Below are 20,902 nucleotides of genomic sequence, written 5' to 3'. Positions count from 1 at the left end.
GCCAGTCCACGTCTGAACCATGTGAGCTATTTGTCTTCGTTTGCATTTGCTCACAATTTGCAAGTCTTTCAATAATAGAACCCATGACTTCAAAAAAATGTCAGACTGATGAAATATTTCAGAACGTTTGTCTCAGAAAATGGACAACGTGGTTGGTGTAGTGGTTAGTGCTCTTGCCTTTGAAACAAGACTTTCAGGGTTCAGGACCCATTTGGAACAAGTATATTTCTGGAGTTTTTCATGTTCTCACCGTGTGTGCGTGGCTTTTCTCCCGTTTCTCTGGGTTCCTCCCACAGTCCATCAATCATCTACCGCTTTGTCCTACACTGGTGGGTTGCGGGGGGTTTGCTGTGCCAAGCTCAGCTGTCATAGGGTGATAGGCGTGGTTCACCCTCGACTCTTCCCCGGTCCATTCAAAACATGCAGTACAGTGATGAGGTAAATTTCTACTTAAACATTGACTTCATGTAAGATTCGAACCCATGACCATAGGAACGCCAGTCTACGTCTGAACCGTGTGAGCTATTTGTCTTTGCATGTTTTTTTGCACAATTTGGAAGTCTTTCAATAATAGAACCCATGACTCCAAAAAATGTCAGACTGATGAAATATTTCAGAACGTTTGTCCCCGAATATGGACAACGTGGTTGGGATAGTGGTTAGCGCTCTTACCTTTGAAGCGAGAGGGTCCTAGTTCAAGCCCAGCTTGGAACAAGAGTCTTTGTGCATGGAGTTTTAGAGACTAACAACATTTCAACACATTTACAAGTGTTTCAATAGCAGAGTCACAGACCTCAGTTGCTCAATTTAGAGTTACCAATTAACCTCATCGCCATATTGCATGTTGTTGGGAAGAAGCCAGAGAACCCGGCGAAAAGCCACGCACACATGGGGAGAACATGAAAAACTCCATGCATTAGGACACTTGTTCAAACTTGGTCTTGAACCCGGAAAGTCTTGTTTCAAAGGCAAGAGAACTAACCACTACACCAACCACGTTGTCCATTTTCAGGTGCAAAACGTTCTGAAATATTTCATCAGTCTGACATTTTTTTGAAGTCATGGGTTCTATTATTGAAAGACTTCCAAATTGTGAGCAAATGCAAACAAAGACAAATAGCTACCATGGTTCGGATGTGGACTGGCATTCCTATGGTCACGGGTTCGAATCTTACATGAAGTCATTGTTCAGGTCGAAATTTACCTCATCACTGTACTGCATGTTTTGAATGGACCGGGGAAGAGTCGAGGGTGAACTACGCCCATCACCCTTTGACAGCTGAGCTTGGCACAGCACCCCCCGCAACCCTCCAGTGTAGGACAAAGCGGTAGATGATTGATGGACTGTGGGAGGAAACGGGAGAAACATGAAAAACTCCAGAAAGATACTCGTTCCAAATGGGTCTTGAACCCTCAAAGTCTTGTTTCAAAGGCAAGAGCACTAACCACTACACCAACCACGTTGTCCATTTCTGGGGACAAACGTTCTTCAATATTTCATCAGTCTGACGTTTTTTTGAAGTTATGGGTTCTATTATTGAAAAACTTCCAAATTGTGCAAAAATGCAAACAAAGACAAATAGCTACCATGGTTCGGATGTCGACTGGCATTCCTATGGTCACGGGTTCGAATCTTACATGAAGTCATTGTTCAGGTCGAAATTTACCTCATCACTGTACTGCATGTTTTGAATGGACCCGGGAAGAGTCGAGTGTGAACTACGCCCATCACCCTTTGACAGCTGAGCTTGGCACAGCACCCCCCGCAACCCTCCAGTGTAGGACAAAGCGGTAGATGATTGATGGACTGTGGGAGGAAACGGGAGAAACATGAAAAACTCCAGAAAGATACTCGTTCCAAATGGGTCTTGAACCCTCAAAGTCTTGTTTCAAAGGCAAGAGCACTAACCACTACACCAACCACGTTGTCCATTTCTGGGGACAAACGTTCTTCAATATTTCATCAGTCTGACGTTTTTTTGAAGTTATGGGTTCTATTATTGAAAAACTTCCAAATTGTGCAAAAATGCAAACAAAGACAAATAGCTACCATGGTTCGGATGTGGACTGGCATTCCTATGGTCACAGGTTCGAATCTTACATGAAGTCATTGTTCAGGTCGAAATTTACCTCATCACTGTACTGCATGTTTTGAATGGACTGGGGAAGAGTCGAGGGTGAACTACGCCCATCACCCTTTGACAGCTGAGCTTGGCACAGCATCCCCCGCAACCCTCCAGTGTAGGACAAAGCGGTAGATGATTGATGGACTGTGGGAGGAAACGGGAGAAACATGAAAAACTCCAGAAAGATACTCGTTCCAAATGGGTCTTGAACCCTCAAAGTCTTGTTTCAAAGGCAAGAGCACTAACCACTACACCAACCACGTTGTCCATTTCTGGGGACAAACGTTCTTCAATATTTCATCAGTCTGACGTTTTTTTGAAGTTATGGGTTCTATTATTGAAAAACTTCCAAATTGTGCAAAAATGCAAACAAAGACAAATAGCTACCATGGTTCGGATGTGGACTGGCATTCCTATGGTCACAGGTTCGAATCTTACATGAAGTCATTGTTCAGGTCGAAATTTACCTCATCATTGTACTGCATGTTTTGACTGGACTGGGGAAGAGTCGAGGGTGAACTACGCCCATCACCCTTTGACAGCTGAGCTTGGCACAGCACCCCCCGCAACCCTCCAGTGTAGGACAAAGCGGTAGATGATTGATGGACTGTGGGAGGAAACGGGAGAAACATGAAAAACTCCAGAAAGATACTCGTTCCAAATGGGTCTTGAACCCTCAAAGTCTTGTTTCAAAGGCAAGAGCACTAACCACTACACCAACCACGTTGTCCATTTCTGGGGACAAACGTTCTTCAATATTTCATCAGTCTGACGTTTTTTTGAAGTTATGGGTTCTATTATTGAAAAACTTCCAAATTGTGCAAAAATGCAAACAAAGACAAATAGCTACCATGGTTCGAATGTGGACTGGCATTCCTATGGTCACAGGTTCGAATCTTACATGAAGTCATTGTTCAGGTCGAAATTTACCTCATCATTGTACTGCATGTTTTGAATGGACCGGGGAAGAGTCGAGGGTGAACTACGCCCATCACCCTTTGACAGCTGAGCTTGGCACAGCATCCCCCGCAACCCTCCAGTGTAGGACAAAGCGGTAGATGATTGATGGACTGTGGGAGGAAACGGGAGAAACATGAAAAACTCCAGAAAGATACTCGTTCCAAATGGGTCTTGAACCCTCAAAGTCTTGTTTCAAAGGCAAGAGCACTAACCACTACACCAACCACGTTGTCCATTTCTGGGGACAAACGTTCTTCAATATTTCATCAGTCTGACGTTTTTTTGAAGTTATGGGTTCTATTATTGAAAAACTTCCAAATTGTGCAAAAATGCAAACAAAGACAAATAGCTACCATGGTTCGGATGTGGACTGGCATTCCTATGGTCACAGGTTCGAATCTTACATGAAGTCATTGTTCAGGTCGAAATTTACCTCATCATTGTACTGCATGTTTTGAATGGACTGGGGAAGAGTCGAGGGTGAACTACGCCCATCACCCTTTGACAGCTGAGCTTGGCACAGCACCCCCCGCAACCCTCCAGTGTAGGACAAAGCGGTAGATGATTGATGGACTGTGGGAGGAAACGGGAGAAACATGAAAAACTCCAGAAAGATACTCGTTCGAAATGGGTCTTGAACCCTCAAAGTCTTGTTTCAAAGGCAAGAGCACTAACCACTACACCAACCACGTTGTCCATTTCTGGGGACAAACGTTCTTCAATATTTCATCAGTCTGACGTTTTTTTGAAGTTATGGGTTCTATTATTGAAAAACTTCCAAATTGTGCAAAAATGCAAACAAAGACAAATAGCTACCATGGTTCGGATGTGGACTGGCATTCCTATGGTCACAGGTTCGAATCTTACATGAAGTCATTGTTCAGGTCGAAATTTACCTCATCATTGTACTGCATGTTTTGAATGGACTGGGGAAGAGTCGAGGGTGAACTACGCCCATCACCCTTTGACAGCTGAGCTTGGCACAGCACCCCCCGCAACCCTCCAGTGTAGGACAAAGCGGTAGATGATTGATGGACTGTGGGAGGAAACGGGAGAAACATGAAAAACACCAGAAAGATACTCGTTCCAAATGGGTCTTGAACCCTCAAAGTCTTGTTTCAAAGGGAAGAGCACTAACCACTACACCAACCACGTTGTCCATTTCTGGGGACAAACGTTATTCAATATTTCATCAGTCTGACGTTTTTTTGAAGTTATGGGTTCTATTATTGAAAAACTTCCAAATTGTGCAAAAAAGCAAGCAAAGACAAATAGCTCACACGGTTCAGACGTGGACTGGCATTCCTATGGTCAGGGGTTCGAATCTTACTTGAAGTCAATGTTTAAGCGGAAATTTACCTCATCACTGTACTGCATGTTTTGAATGGACCGGGGAAGAGTCGAAGGTGAACCACGTCTATCACCCTATGACAGCTGAGCTTGGCGCAGCACCCCCCGCAACCCTCCATTGTAGGACAAAGCGGTAGATGATTGATGGACTGTGGGAGGAAGCCAGAGAAACGGGAGAAAAGCCATGCACACACGGGGGGAACATGAAAAACTCCAGAAAGATACTTGTTCCAAATGGGTCTTGAACCCTGAAAGTCTTGTTTCAAATGCAAGAGCACTAACCACTACACCAACTGTTTGGCCCATCACAGAGGACATGTACGGTGAAATACTTCATCAGTCGGAGGTTTTTTTGAAGTCATGCTTGTGCTCATCCGTTATTGAAAAAGTCGTCCAACGTTGAAGAAGAAGTGTGTGAGGACAAATAGCTCACGTGGTTCAGACAAAGACTGGAGTTCCTGGGGTCAGAGGTTCAAATCTTAGATGAAGCAACTTCTTAAGCCCAATATTCTACACAGAGAGTGAATAGGTGTGACAAAACCTGTGGAAGAGTGTGGACAGATAGCTCAGCTGGAAAGAGAGCAGCCTTTCAGTCCTGACGTTGACGGTTCAATTCCTTTATACTTCAAGGTTCCACAGCCAAAGTGAAGACTCAAAAACGCCCGGAGCTCCGTCCCAACACCTCAAAAGGGTTCGTGGCGTGATGGGTTTGTTCGCAACCGCGAGGAGGTTGTGCCAGTCCGGCTGTGGCTGGTTCAAATCCAGCATGCTCCGAACACTTGGCCCCGGCGCCGGGGTCTAACTGGGGCCGGGGCTGGGCTGTGCTCCCCCGGCCCCCTGCACAGATGACAGCAGGGGGTTATACCATTTTATTTCACATTTTTTCCCAAAAAAAATTCCCATAAAAACACAAAAAAAAATTGACAGGGGTCCACTCTCTGGACTGTTGACCACACAGTCGGGGTACCGGTGTCCAGCAACTGATGCTTAAAAATGATCAGCACATCAATTAGACTTCTGTGGGATTAATGTGTGCACATCATTTTTACATTGTTAACAGGTGAAAACTAGGGAGCGCTCAAAGTTACAAAATTCACTCAATAAATAAATACACCGACTACAATGTGACATTTATTCATTGATTCAAATTGGAATGAAATACATACACGTCTTATTAAATGTGACATTCATTCATTCAAATACCAATTTGAGGTAAAAAAAACACAAAACATATCTAATGACTTGACTTTTGAATGAATGATGTCATGGTCCTGTGTTGCAGTGCATCATGAATTGATTTAACGTGTCAAAGTCACCCATCAGCATCAAATCAACTGATGATGCACTGCAACACAGGACCATGAAATCATTCATTCAACAGTCAAGTCATTCTATATGTTGTTTTTTACATCAAATGAATTGGTATTTGAACGAATGAAGGAATGTCACATTTAATAAGACGTGTATGTATTTAATTCCAATTTGAATCAATGAATGAATGGCACATTGTAGTAATTATTGAATGGTGTATTTATTGATAGAATTTTGTGACTTTGAGTGGTCCCTAGTTTTCACCTGTTAACAATGTAAAAATGATGTGCACACATTAAACAGAGGCTCTGTTGACAAGTGCTGTTAACATCGTCCGTGTGAGGTGATGAAATGACAGGTGAAAGAGTCATGGTTTGTTCCATAACAATGTTTTGAACTGATGTTATAAATAAACGTCAATCTTTTTTGTGGATTAGCATTACAGATAAACAAAATAAATGAACCTTTCAGTCCACTAGATGGTGCCAAGTGGTCACTTTCACTGGCACTGTTGTGTCGGTGTATCACAATGTATGATTTTGCAAGTATCGCAATAAATCATATGATGTCTATGACGATTACTAAATGAATTGTCAAATATTTTAATAATGGATTAATTGTTTGTTTTTTATTATAAATGTTGAACATTTTCCGGTTTCATTGTTCCTTGTAACAAAGAAGACTTAAAACTGAATAATTTTTGGTTGGTGGATAAAAAAAGACATTTGAGAATCATCATTTGACGTGATATTAGCCATAGCAGTAGCAGGTGTAACCTGAAAAACTGTGATCGGATGACTCGGATCAGATGTTAACAGCAGGTGTGAACAGAGCATCAACAGAACGTCTAATAAATGTGTGGATCATTTTTAAGCATCAGTTACCACACATTTGTCCGCGCTGCTCCTCGTCCTCGTCCTCGTCCTCCTCCAGGTCAGCCAGGTCCTCCTGCACCTGCTGCAAACAATGCTGTAGATGAGTTACACTGTAAATGACTTTAAAAATCCTAAAAACATTTCTAAAATCTCAACATTTAAGGATTCTGATGTATTTAGTGACAGCACTGCAGAAAAACCTCTTTTTACTCTTCACTGTAAAGTCATGGCTTGGTTTTTTTTCTCTTATTGGCCTAAATTCTGATGATAATGACCTCATTCAACGATGCTTGAAAACACATGAACTGTGCCTTTAACTGCAGCTGTTTGTAGGTGTTCAGTCATGGGACATGATGAGACAAAGTAGTATCCAGTTTAGAGTGTCCACATGTGGTCATTGCAGTAAATGAGTGAACAAATGTGAGTAAAATACATTCAAACGTTTTTATTGTCAACTATATATTGGTCCATATCAACACGGACACTTTTATTTTGAAATTCTACTAAACCACTGCTTCTCAACAGTTTTTTTTACTTGATCTACCCCCTACTGGCCAGAATAGATACTCATTCTTAACAGTTTTAATAGTCTTAATTTTTTGTTAAGGAATTTTTTGTTTTTCTTTGACAATTTTGATGACAAACTTTAATAGGAAAGTTCATATTGGGACATACTATCACATTGACCACAAATGTACATGGTTGGATGACGATCATGTGTTTGGTGTGGAGCAGTGACGTCACTCAACAGTTTTAATGGCATGTTGCCATTTTTTGTTGAGGACATTTTTTGACATTTTGGACAGTTTATAATTGGACAGTTTACTAAAAAATACATATTTGACACTAAGTCGGTTTTTGAAAAGAGTTGCATTGAAAACACACAAGTACATGGTAAGAGTGTGACTAGACTCATTCTTAAAAGTTTTAATGGTCTATTGACATTTTTTGTTGAGGACATTCTTTGACATTTTGGACAATGTTTTGATGACACATGTGGACAATTTATATTTTAACGTTTTTGATGACCTACTATACTAGGAACGTTCATATTTGATCGTGTGTTTGCTGAGGAGCAGTGACGTCACATTAGCGTTGCAGTAGCAGGTGTAATCTGAACACCTGTGATCGGATCGCTCAGGTCGGATGTTAACAGCAGGTGTGAACAGAGCGTCAACAGAGAATCTAAGACATGTGTGGCTCATTTTTTAAGTAGCAGTTACCATATGTTTGGAGAAGGGTATCACGTTTGTCCCCGCTGTTCCGCGTCCTCTTCCTGTTTCCGTCTGAGAAAGCGTCGACAAGGGAAGTGGAACATTCCAAATAGATCGATACAGAGGGGAGGTGTGGAATGTACCAAGTCACGGAAAGTACACAAAGGCTTTTAAATCAGTGTGTCTTTGTTCAGGAGCAGCGCCACCGCTAATTAATCAATACTAATGTCCTGATTGAACAAATAAAAAATGGCAGCTGAAAATGTTGTCATTTAAAAACATTAAAACAGAGGAAAACCTAGTACGTGAGGAAATGCTGCCATCTGCTGGACGTACATCATCTTTTAAAAACGAACACTTTTTTTTAAGTACAGTAAAACACGATCGTTGAAAAACAACAACGGGCACTTAAAAAACGTCATTTCCGGAAGTGGGCGTGTTTAAATGGTCAACTCACTGAAAATAACAAAAACAAACACTACGCCAAGGTGTTCAGGGGAAATGGTGAGTGCAGCTGTTTTAAAAATATAGGATATCAGTTACAAAACACACTGTTACTGAATTTGTTTTGCATGTGACAGTATCGTCCGCTCATGACAATGACTAAAACAGCTCCATTTAACTGACAACTTGTGACGCGGTGCACAGTTTTCAAGGTTGTCAGTGCCGTCCTTCGCTTCTGTGGAAACGATAGGCATCGATAAAAACTGCGGCTGACAAAAGTGTCGACTCTCAGCTTGTTTTTGTTATCATTCGCATTTTCACGGGCAACAGCCAGAACGCTGGCATAAACGACTGCACTAGCGTGCCTTTTGTCGAAGACGCGAACAATGTTTCGCAGAACCTCGTCGAAAAACTCGCTTTTTTAAGACGTCCTTGCTCGTCGTCGTGTACATACACTGTATACAATGCGACCTTTACGCCTCAATGAATCAGGAAGAGTTGCCATTAAATTCGGCACCAACAACGCGTTCATTTGAGTTATGTAGTAGCACAGAAAACCTGGAAAACCAGTCAACAAATCCTTTTGCCGAACCTCATTGAAAATTCTCCTAATTTAAGACAACCTTACCTGCAACCATATGTTAACAACCGGAAACAGCAAACCCTTCGAGTCTTTATGAATTATAGTGTTTTACCGTTCATTTCGGCTTTGATTATATACCAATTTGCGCTATGTAGTACCGTAGAAATCCGTCAGTGTATCAGTTTGACTTTTCACCAAACTTTATTTAAAAATCTGCATATTCATGACGTCTTCGTCACCTTGTGTGTGAATCATGTTTGAATTCAGCATTATGTCAATGCAATTCGGCTAATATTATTGCTCCTAGCGAGCAGTTATACATTTTATTTATTTTTTTTAAAAAGAAAAGAAAAACACATTAATGTGGTAATAAAGAGAAAACCTTTCAATTATAATTTTTATGTATGCAATTGTTTGTCAGAATTTGACCAAAGGGAATACCCGTGGTAACAAAGGAACAAAGGTAACTTTATATTGGCAGGTTGAATAGATGCCATCATCTCTAATAGAGAAAACAGTGCCAGTGTGACATATGCTTACCAGACCTTTAAAAAAAAAGACAAAAACTCATCCTCTGCGAAAACCAAGCATCTTCAATTTTCTTCTCTTTCAGGTATTGTCACCCTTATAAAACAAGTTGGACTGCTTCTTTCATGGAATTTATGTCGTTTTATGTTTATTTTATCTTTTCCTCGACAAATATGTGTCAAATACTTAAAATAACTTAATTTAATTCAATTGCCAGTCATGGGCATAGTAGGGTGTTTAAAACGTGGGTCAGATGATCGGCAGCCTTTGTGATTTGCCTACTATTTCAGTTTTAAAATCTTTTTCTAAGTTTTTGCTTGTTCAGCCCTCACTTTCTCTTGCTCTTTCTGCTGTTTTGTTTTGAACGCCTAATTTTCATTTCATCAAAGTTCTTATCGACTGTTTCTCTCTGTGCGTGCACGTCTCACAGGAGGAGGAGGCATGTGATCTGAAGTGTTGCTGAAAACAGGGCTGTCTCCTTTGGTCTCCGCGAGATCAGAGGTAAGAAACAGACGGTCCGTGAAACGGGAAACTGTCTACGAGAGGGACATCAAACGGGCTCTGGACGCAGTGTGCAGCTCAGGCGTGGGTTTTTTTTGTTTTTGGCAAAAATACCACCTCAGATGGGCTGAGATGATCAGATGATCAGACCACATGTGTCTGAAAGTGATAGGGCTGATCAGGGTTATGAGTCTGTGTGTGATCTGACGATCAACGTCAAAAGTACATGCACACTGATCGCAACCAGAAAGCTGGTTCTGCTGGTTGTGTATTAATTGACCAATTAATCATTCATTAAACAGGATTATTATTAGACTACTATTAATTATTTCTTGCACTGCTGCTTTTGTTGTGGGCCTGTAGCACGTTTGTCGTCAGTTAGAAGCCAAAACTGACAGAAATCGTAAAAAAACAACTAGGGTTTAAACATATTGTCGATCATTAATCGATGACTAAATTAATCAACTATTTTGATAATCGATTTATCATTTTTTTCGTTCTCTACTTTTTTTTAGCTTCTTAAATGTGAATAATTTCTGGTTTCTTTGCTAAATATCACAGAGAAATCATTAAAACGGAATAGTTGCAGCCCTAATCCACTGTATAGCAATAAATATTTCAAATATTTCATATCACACATATTAAATACAGTATGACACTCAAATATATTCATGCTACAATGATTTGAAACCGAAAAAGCAATAGGTCCAGTCATTTGTGTCAAAGAGTGAGTAAATGATTGATTATTGAAATATTTTGTGATTAATTTTGTAATAAGTTTGCTGACTAATTGTTTCAGCAGCAGAGAGAATGACTCTCAGTATGAACAGGTGGTGCAGCCTCAGTATAGTATAAGTGCATATGTGTCAGATATGCACCTGCTCGTGTCAGTGCTGCCTCTCTTCTCATGTTTCTGCGTTCTGTGTCACGTGTGATGTTGATACGGGATCAAACGGGGGGGAAAGTTAATTATTACAACTGTAAACCAACAACAACTTTATCACTTGATTTAAATATTTCTATAGTTTCATTAACGTGAAGACACCAAAACCCAACAATGAATTTACTGTATCGTATGAAAGTAGCTGTTGTAACTACACCATAGAACTCTATTATTGATGTAAAAAAAAAAGATGTTGACTCTTCAGTCATCATGACATGAACTCAGCCACTGCAGTTTATTTTTAGTCCATGTCACGTGTTGATGATACCGGTGCCATAAAAAAACAAACTCAGAATTTGTGGCTAAAAATAGTCCTCGTGAAATAAATGCACACTGTACTTTTTAATAGATAATTATTGGACTACTAAATTATTTATTAATTATTTGCACCTCAGATGAGACTTGTTGTACCTGAAGCATTTACTGTTTCTGTCATTAAAGGATTTCTGTTGTATTCTATTAATAATTGTCTATTTTGAAAATCAATTAGTGGCTTTCTGTGTTCTTGAGTTCATTGTTTCATACATCTTTTTATTTGTATTTAAATATAATTATATAACTGAATCAATTATCAATAAAGAAAACCATATATTCACAATGCATAAGCAGGAAAGAAGATAAAAAAGATAATCAGTTTGCTGTCACAGAGAAACAAACGTGTAATGTGTCATAGTTTTCCGACTTTTTATCTAATTGGCTGATTGATAAAATAATGAACAGATGAATTTATCTGGAAAATAAACATTGCTGTTGTGGACAGCAACCGTTTTTGGCTTGCACATCCACTTCTTATGAAAGGTGCGTAAAGAGGAACACAGATAAGTCTGAACTTGCAAGAACAAGTGTATTACTACAAGTAACAGCCAGCACTGAAATGTTGCAGTAATAAAATTGTTCTCGCAAGTTCAGACGGTGTGTGACACGGAGGTAAAATAGAGGAAATAAAAGTGACACTGAGTCCACACTGTCTCTGATGATTCTGTCTCTCAGAACTGTGACCATGGAGTCTTCCTTTGATGAAGAGGAGGTGCGCACCTTTGTCCAAGTCGTCAGTGAGAAGTACAACGCTGATAATTTCCCGTATGGCCACGGCGTGGGAATAGTGATCCTGCCCAGTCCTCCAGGTTCACCTGTGAAGGGTGAGCGATATGATCACCACTGACACCTGACTTTACCGAGTCCCATCCTTATTTGCTGAAGGGTTATTGCTCCTTCTACCTAATACTTGTGTTTTAAATGTTGTAACATTGGCAGATGGTTCTCATGTGTGTGCTCCTTATTACTTTGGCCTTTCTGGTGCTTATTTCAAGTTGGTACTCGCTGGAAACTCTGTTGAGTACAGCAATTCTTGGCAGTCCTTCACGCTATATATCATTGGTGGAGCAAAGCCTGTTTATGTTTCTGCCTTCTGTAGCAGTAGAAGCAGATCAGAGACAACGGGCGACCTTGCCTTACTGCCTTCCTGCATTCAAACCCCTGCACTGGCTCCACCTATCACCCTACATTCTAATATTTTAGTGTCATAAATCACATTTTTCCTCTTTGCAGAGCACCTGTTCCTGCCCAGCAGTGTGGTTGTGAACAACTGTGGAATCAAGAAAGCCGGAGACAAGTCATACATCGCAACTCTGTGTGCCCACGTGATGGAGCTGGACCTGTCCCATAATCAGCTCGACGACTGGGCAGAGGTGAGTGTCCGTCACTAGTCAAGCTGCAGCCAAATCACGTTCATGTTCCTCACAACCTTCAGACAGAGATGATGTTATCAATTTTTATTTATTTGTTTGTATTTGACACGACCTTTGCTAACCTTTAAATATAAACTAATGCATCAAGTTTACGTTTTCTTCATGCTGATATGTAATTGTATGCCTTTTTAATTGTATTTTATTGTTTAAAAAAGGAGAGGAGAGTAAAAAAATATGTATTTGAATGCAGAATTTACGACCAGGTAAAGTTGGTATGCAGCATACGCCAAAAAACACTTTCACATTTTTTTGTTGGGCTGTCTTTAGTACTGATTATGACTAACATGTGCTGTGGCATTGCTTCAGTAAACACATGGTATCTTGTAGTGATGATGGGAAAGTTGAGCCACGGTGTTAGTATTCTCCAGCCCATCCCATAGATTCTCTGCTGCCTTTGTCATCTTGGAATATGGCCAAAAAAACAAAAAACAAAACTGGTCATCCAGTATATTTAGAGTATATATAACTGACCTCACTGTTCTCGGCACATAATATCGCTGAAGCTCCACAGGCTTGCACTGCTGGCGCTGAGCTAAATATTCCAGTCAGTGACCTTGTTGACCTCTAAACCCGGTTGATGTGTAGCTGCCAGATATTGTATATTTGTGCAAGGTTTGTACACAGAGCACAGTTTACCTGTATGTAAGAAATGGACCATCTAGAAGTACCTCATACAAAACCACATCAACAATCCCCAACTCTTACTTTGTCTGTTCTACATTCGAGCAGAAAAAGTCAAAATTCAGCTGAAAATAAAGTCTTGAGTGTTTTCCTGAGTTGAATTTGTGTGTGTGTCGCCCTTGTTGCCAGATCTGCTCCATCGTTTCCAACATCCCCCACCTGGACTTCCTCAACCTGAGCATGAACCCGCTGAGCGGCGTGGAGCTGGAGCCCAGCATGGCCGACATTTTCTCCAGGGTGCGACAGCTCGTCCTGATCAACACACGCGTCAGCTGGGAGACGGTGCACACGCTGACGCAACACGCGCCCGAGTAAGTGAAGGAAAACGCTGCGTGGCACGGCACAGAGAAGTTCGGCGCACTGTCCCTTTTAGAAAAGAATACACCGATGCTCACTGTTCTAATAACGATAATCAATATAGATGTTGCTGGGTTTTTTTTTCTACTATTTTAAATAACGTGTCATGAGTTTTTCCTGCATGTTTTTGCATCGATGTAAGACACCTTTCCAAGACGAGGACGTCTCAGCTGGCTCACCAAAGACGGTAGTGTAGGAGCAGGTGCAGGAATTACTCACGAGTAAACAGTTAAACTGCTGAGAAGGGTTTTTATAACGTTACAGCGTTTGAGGAGGAGGTGCATCATCAAAACATATTTTTAGAGACGCCTTAAAATCCTGAACAAAAGGTTAAAGAGAAAAAGGTTTTATGTTTTTACTCCCAGTTGTAATTTCTCACATGTTCACAGCCGGAGGTAGAATCTCTGCATTTGCACAACTCACGACTTATCGACTGTGCTTTTCTCAAACGTACTCAGTTGTGTGAACCTCGTCTTCCAGGCTGGAGGAGCTTTTCCTGTGCCTGAATCAGTACAACACTGTGTCCGAATCCCCGACGTCCTGTCCGTCGCTACGCCTGCTGCATATTTCAGACAACCTGCTGCAGGACTGGACAGAAGTGAGGAAGTTTGGTCTGATGTTCCCGTGTCTGCGGACACTGGTGTTGGCCAACAACGGCATTGAAACTGTGGGCGACTCTCAGGAAACGCTGCAGCGCCTTTTCCCCAACCTGCGCAGCATCAACCTCACCAACTCAGGTCTGAGAGCCACACTGAAGAATGTGCACCTGTCATTGTCCAGAAATAAGCACCTGTGTGTGTGTGTGTGTGTGTGTGTACAATTATTAAACTCTGTGATATTCTGTCATCCAGGGCTGAGTAAATGGGAGGACATTGAAAGGCTGAATTTCTTCCCAAAGCTGGAGGAAGTCAAAGCAAAGGGGATTCCTTTATTGCAGCCCTACAGCGACCATGAGAGACACAGCCTCCTTTTAGCACAGTGAGTCAAAAGACAAACACACACCCTATTTGCCACGTATATGCTGTATAAATGAATCTGATGACACAATTCAATCTAAAAACGACTATTAGAGTTGTGCGATTGCAGTGCGTCGCACATAACGTTCCCACACGCTGCTGTTTTGTGTCGTTGCGCTCTCACGCCACATGAGTATCCAGAAACAGGGGATCAAATCCTGCCACTCTTCCACCAGAAGGAGGCGCTGATTCATCATGAAAGTTCACCTGAGAAGAAACACTGGGAATGATGCGGCTAATTTAGCTCAGTTTCACGTCCACAAATATATCTGTTACATTTCTTGTTTCTCTTCATCACTCGTCTTCTTTCCATGAACGTTTGCCTGTTGGGATTTCACCCAGACTGGATTTGTTCTTGATTCTTTACCCGGATTAAACTTCCAGCTTTTTGGAAATTAGATCAGGGTCCACAGATTGTGACTACGTTCAGATTACCAGCCACATTGTTCGAATCTAATTCATTTCAGAACAAAATTTAGAACTTCAAGGGTCAAACACCACATGTGCAAGTGCACAAATCCCTTTTTTAAGCATCATCAGCAAAAGAAAATGTTTGTGAGACAACTCGGTATTGAAGCATTAAATGCAAGATATGAAAAGATGAAATAAGAGGTGAAACAATTAATTGACGGAATGATTATTAACTATTTTGATAATCGATGAATCGGTTCAAAGCTTTTTTCATGATTAAAACAAGATTTGTGAATCATTTTTGTTTTTGGACAAAACAAGACATTGGAGAACATCATCATTTACCAGGTTTGACGAACACCGCTCAACATTTTTTAAAGGTTTTCTGATATTTTATAGACCAAATGATGAATCGAGAAAATAATCGACAGATGAATCGATTATGAAAATAATCGTTCGTTGCAGCTCTAGATGAAATGTAACTTTATTTATCCTGGTGAAGGAAATTGAAGCTGTTGCTGCAATATTGGTCTCTACAGTACAGCGCTCCTCTAGATAGCGTAACACAAAAACCAGTCACCTGTTTGTCTTGACACTTACGTCAACTGTGCTGTATTTGCTTACGCCTTAAAACAAACGCGCCTAAATATTTGTACTGGCGTTGCTTTTGCCTGCAGGCTGCCGTCTGTCATGGTGCTTAACGGGGGCGAGGTGTCAAAAGGAGACAGAGAAGCCGCCGAGAGGTTCTTCATCAGGTACTACCAGGACTGTCCGCAGGAGGAGCTTCCCCCGAGGTAAACAAACGTACAGCGAGCGCAGTCTCCTCGGACGGAGGGCCCGACGGTGTTTATATAATTGTCCACGCTCGACAAGAACCACATTCCACTTAACCTGTGCAGAATGTTGGGGAGGGATATGTGAAGGAAGGTGTAGTCACTGACTGGGGGAAAAGTAACCTTTGGGAGACAATGCTGCCAGTCTCTCGCTGCTCAATGACTCCTTTGTGTGGGGAATTCTCTGATTGGAAAAGTGATACATGAGGTAGCAGGTAGAATTTTTTTAGACATACATATATATATATATATATATATATATTCACTCACTCACACTTTGAGATGAGAGATTGATGTGTTTTTCAAATCTTGGGAATTATGGTATAGTCCGGATGAATTTATCCAGTCACACGTGTTTCTTTGAAGTCCCAAAGGCTGATACTTCTCCAAGTCTAAAATCCTTTCCCCCACGTTGGTGAATGTTATATTCGTGGTCTTGGCTCGGAGCCACATTCCCAGTGAAGGTCTAAGGTTGGGGATCACCGTGGCTGCGCGGGGGTGTTATACGGGTGTCGGACACGCTCAGTAAGCATTTGAACACACCGCTATCCGCTTTCCCTTTTCGGATGGCGCTGTGGCCCTGCTGACCTCAGAGATCAGAGCACTGCGGGCGGGTCACAGCCTCTCAGGTGAACACGTCTTGACGTGAGCTTTGAGAAACTATAAAGGCAGCTTCACGTTTTAAAACCTACGTCTGCCTTATCACGACGGATATGCCTCCGTGGTCTCTTAAAAAATTGGGACACGGAATTGTGGATAATCTGGGAAAGGGGTAGAGGTTGTGCGACTTCTGTGGACAGGAAGTATTAGTTGCAAAGGAAAAGAGAGGACTGGCTTGAGGAGGAAATTTGAGAGTCAGTGTATCCAGTTAAATAAGTAGAGAGAGGGTCTGGAAAGGGAACAGGTGATGTCGAGGTCCACTCTGGGAAAGGAGAGGGTAAATCAGCATTTTAACTTTTTAACGCAGGTCATTTTTCACGTAGAGAACGGGAGAAATGAGAGGCGAAACACAGAGAGAGAAGTCTGTTATTTATAGTTATATAAGCTTCTGAATTGGTTCCAAACACCCGTTTTTTGTCCTGCTTCACCTTTAGTCCATTATCGAATGATGCTTAAAAAGACAATGGGAACTGTGTCTTGTTATCACCTGCAGCTTTATTTGCCCCATTATTCTGTGCTTACCACCTTAAATGAGGCCTTTTAGTGAAATGGCTTTCGCTAGAATGGCACTTTGTGCACTGTGGCCTTAGAGGAGAATTCCCAGGGTGGACCACGAGTTTTGGCCACAAACCTCAGGCCAGGGGGACGGGCGCGAGGGGGGGGGGGGGGACAGACAGCTTTGTGGAGACGTTTTTGGGGAGGGATTGGTCCAGCTGTTACTGTAGCTTTGAAAGCACAGGTCATTTTCTCTCTCCTGGATTTTACTTAATCGTTCCTGGGTCCTTATCTCAAACACGCATTCCCCTGAGATGCCCGGGAGCTTTCTCACGGCAACACGGGGGTTCTTTGCCTCTTTAATACGCGTGTACATTTCCAGCCACCTTTTTTGTTTGTATGATGATTTTCAAACCCAGAAATGTGGGGAAGGGACCTATAATACCGTGTGTTGAATTGAAACAGTACGTCATAGGGTAAACATGGATCTTAATAAAGGGCGTGGTATCTTAAAGTGGGAAACAACAATGAAATGTCATTAAGGGCCCATAAAAACAAGAATGAGGGTTGTATTAAAGGTTTTTGTCAACATCCATATCCATTAACTGGCTCTGCTTGAACCCAGGTACCACGTCCTGGTGTCCAAGTACGGTCACCTGGCCCCGCTGGCGGACGTGGACCTGCGTCCTCGCCGCACCGTGGTGGACGTCCGCTGGGGCGACCGCGTGGTGGCGGTGGGTTTACACTTGGAGCACACGGTGGCGGAGCTGAGGAAACAACTCCGAGCTCTGCTGCAGCTGCCCAACAGCGGGATCAGGCTGTTCTTCATCAGCCGGGAGATGTGTTCAGTGGTGGGACCCGAGGAGCTTAAGAGCGGCGCGCGGGCTCTGCACTCCTACAGGATTCGAGACGGAGACGAGATTCTGGTCGTGCCTAAAGACAAAAGCCGCTGCAGCTCCTCACATATCTGAGTCGAGACCTTTTTGAGAGATTCAACAAAAGGATGGGTTTGTTTTTATTGTCCAGCCTTGAATGTAAAGGATGTTTGCTATCCCATCATAATGAACAAACAATTACACAATAGTATATTTGCACATACAGTAGGAGTCATATTTCCAACAGAGTTTATCCCTTTTATGTGGACGCCGCACACTCGTTTACATCTCATTTATGACGTTAGTTATGCAAAAAAAAAACAGATGCTGTGCATGTGGATCTCTAAGAGGAAGAACCGACGCCTGCCCGGATAATAATTGACCGCACAAATTGCACGTTGAAGCCACTTTATAATTGGTGTTCGTCAATTAAATTTGACCCCAAACCCCACCCCCACCAGTCCTATCAAGCAAAAATAATATAATAATACAAAACACTGGCAAAATGCAAGGCTTTTCTCACTATTACTAGTGAACAGTGCATTTTTTTTTTGCTTAGCATTTGACAGATTGGGTGATAAAGCCAACACAGCGGGAAACAACACACCATAATGTTTACGGCCAATCTGAATTTACTAACCACAAAGTCCACATGACTTTACATTTTTTGGACGTTGATGTTGCCAAGAATTAGTGTCGCGAGCACCTCGCATAACATATATAATGACACGTGTAGATGTAATAATGTATGTTTTTTACATTATCACGACCGGCTGCAATTTTTCTAAACCTCTATCAAAGTGGAGCAGAGGCTCGTTTGTGCTGCCTTTACATAGGAAACGAAATACGTCCATTTTTAAATGACGTAACTTGACAGCCCATGAACTTGAATACGTCCTTTTTAGAGGAGATTTTTTTTTTTTTTAAAAATTGTGGTGATGTGCCTCATAAGAAAGAGGCAAAATGATCACGTTGTTGTTGTTGTCAAGTTTCTTACCAACTCACAAAGTTCTACCATTGCTGAAATGTGTCCCTCGTGTCTCTCGAAGGATTTTCTACACTGCTTTCCTATCATTTCTGGTGTTTCTGCACCGTTTGTGTTTAGAGGAAGGTGTGCAAATGGACAAAAGGAGTGCAGGGAACAGAAAGACTCTGTATGTTTCCATATACATATCTAAAGTTGAGCCTTAGATTTGCTGATTATGATTTTCTGGAGAAACACAAGGCAATATTCCGTGTTGCATGACTCGCGTGAGCATTTTGTGACGTGTTTGGTCGTAAGCGCACCATTCTTAGGCTTAGGGTTGAGTTTTTCCCTCTTGACTCGAGCAACCTTTAAGCTGATGCTCAGAAGCAGCATGTCTGGAATGAGGTCTTGTGGTTCTGCAGGCCATGAACGGAGCAGCTCTCCGTCTCCGCAGCAGAGGCAGCCGAGTCTGTGTGGTAACCGCACACCAGCCACGGTGTCACGGGACACTTCCGCTGCCTTTAGGTTAGCATGGGTTCAGCCCATTGGCTCTGGCCTTAACATGACTCCCACAAACCTGACACTAGTGGTGTCTGCTGTTTCACAGGTTGTGGGGGTCTATAGTTACTCAAGACCAGCAAATATAGATTATACAGTCAGTATGAAGGAGTTCTTCTTATGTACGCATAAAACAGCAGCACAGATAGAAAAACACACTCCCACCTTTGCCGTGGAAAGTGTAGTAAAGCTTGTTGTTATTGTGGTTTTCTGGAGATATTTGTATAGTTTCTGTGTGTGGTGCAAGCTGGTTTTACACAAAGTCATTAGCTGCTGTTGTGCACTGCGGGTGCGTCGTTTACTACACCTCTGAGCGTTCGTGGTCGCCTCGAGTGCAGGTTTTGTCTCCGTGCAGGCAGGAAATAGTGGAAACAAAAGCCTGTCACCGTGTGGAATAAGCCACTTTCTACTTCTCCGTTAAAAAAAAGCCAATGGTAGCCTTTTAAAATAAAGCATCGCCGACATGCTCTTCATCAAATCCAGCCCCGTTCTCTTCCGCAAAGCGGGAAAGCTGCAAGCCACGAGTATTTTTTGTGAGGGCTTCGTAGCTTAATGTGCTAAATTAAATGTATTTTGATGGTGTTTCCATGCATGCAAAGATGTGTTCTGGCAATGTGCAGCACTCAGTGGAGCTTTAACGTGTCCCCCACTGTGACTTTTCAGCCGTGTATTATCAAAAAGTCATAGCCGTGAGACTTGATCATGCTTTTGACGGATTTTTGTAGTAGATAACTGGAGATGTGGGGTTTTATCTGTCCTGACTCCCTTGCATTATAATATTCTAATATGACAGAGTGGATACATGGGAAATAATGGGGGTGAGTGTTTGTGAAGCTGATGCCAGCGTTGGTTTGCATGTAGCTGGTGTTTTAATGTGCTTGTGAAACGTGTCATTTCAGGGAAACAAAGGTGTGTATGGGCATCGCCTCTGTCCTTCAGTAATACCAAATACAGAGATTATTATTATTCCTTTTAAAAAAAATCAAAAAAAAATCTATAAAAGCAGTTGCTAATCACTTTGCCATGTGGTGTTTGGTGTATTGTGTCTTATTTATGTTCACACTTTCTTCTGTTTCTCATGTGTATATTGACATTTTCAATGGTAAAGTCTGGTTTGCTTTCTTGACGTTGTGCCATTTCCAACCTCAACTGCATAAATTATGCTTTAACTGCTCTTAAAGAAATAAATTATAATAATTATTCCAGGTTATTGCAGTGTTGTGCTTTTATAGGTAAAGGCAGGTAAATCACACACAATGATTTCTGCTCTTTCCAAGGGATTAAGTGTGTACATTTAAGCATTTTTCACACAATGCTGATTAAGCACGGCAGCTCCACTCCACTGTCTTTCTTGTTTCTCAGTATGTCGTCGTTCCTGTGTTTGGTGGCTGATGAGAGGATCCATGAGAGGAGCTGGACGGAGCCGGTTTGTGTCGCGTATAAAACAACGCAGTGGAAGTTTCACA

The 20,902-nt window shown here is 41.9% G+C and overlaps 1 protein-coding gene across 3 annotated transcripts; it reads left to right on the top strand.

The window, feature by feature from the left end:
- The first annotated feature begins 8,158 nt into the window (after positions 1-8,158).
- LOC131458927 (tubulin-specific chaperone cofactor E-like protein) lies at positions 8,159-20,636 on the top strand. 3 transcript variants are annotated; one of them, XM_058628292.1, is made up of 9 exons: positions 8,159-8,340; positions 9,822-9,892; positions 11,826-11,974; positions 12,384-12,523; positions 13,394-13,575; positions 14,102-14,358; positions 14,473-14,599; positions 15,726-15,842; positions 17,662-20,636. In XM_058628292.1, the coding sequence occupies exons 3-9, from the start codon at positions 11,836-11,838 to the stop codon at positions 18,005-18,007; spliced, it is 1,308 nt and encodes a 435-aa protein (XP_058484275.1). In that variant the 5' UTR covers positions 8,159-8,340; positions 9,822-9,892; positions 11,826-11,835; the 3' UTR covers positions 18,008-20,636. The 3 variants fall into 3 exon arrangements, with proteins under 3 accessions (XP_058484275.1, XP_058484277.1, XP_058484276.1); XM_058628294.1 differs by having other exon boundaries at positions 9,822-9,976; XM_058628293.1 differs by lacking the exon at positions 8,159-8,340 and adding an exon at positions 9,368-9,476.
- The last annotated feature ends 266 nt before the right edge of the window (positions 20,637-20,902 follow it).

Source organism: Solea solea, chromosome 4 (assembly GCF_958295425.1).
Source record: "Solea solea chromosome 4, fSolSol10.1, whole genome shotgun sequence".
NCBI lineage: Eukaryota > Metazoa > Chordata > Actinopteri > Pleuronectiformes > Soleidae > Solea > Solea solea.
Note: the sequence above shows the minus strand (reverse complement) of the source record. Positions and strands in the feature narration are given on the sequence as shown.

Coding starts and splice junctions, on each gene's coding strand:
- LOC131458927 (XM_058628292.1), top strand. CDS start 11,836: ATGGAGTCTTCCTTTGATGAAGAGGAGGTGCGCACCTTTGTCCAAGTC. Junction 14,359..14,472: donor CATCAACCTCACCAACTCAG/GTCTGAGAGCCA, acceptor TCTGTCATCCAG/GGCTGAGTAAATGGGAGGAC. Junction 15,843..17,661: donor CAGGAGGAGCTTCCCCCGAG/GTAAACAAACGT, acceptor GCTTGAACCCAG/GTACCACGTCCTGGTGTCCA.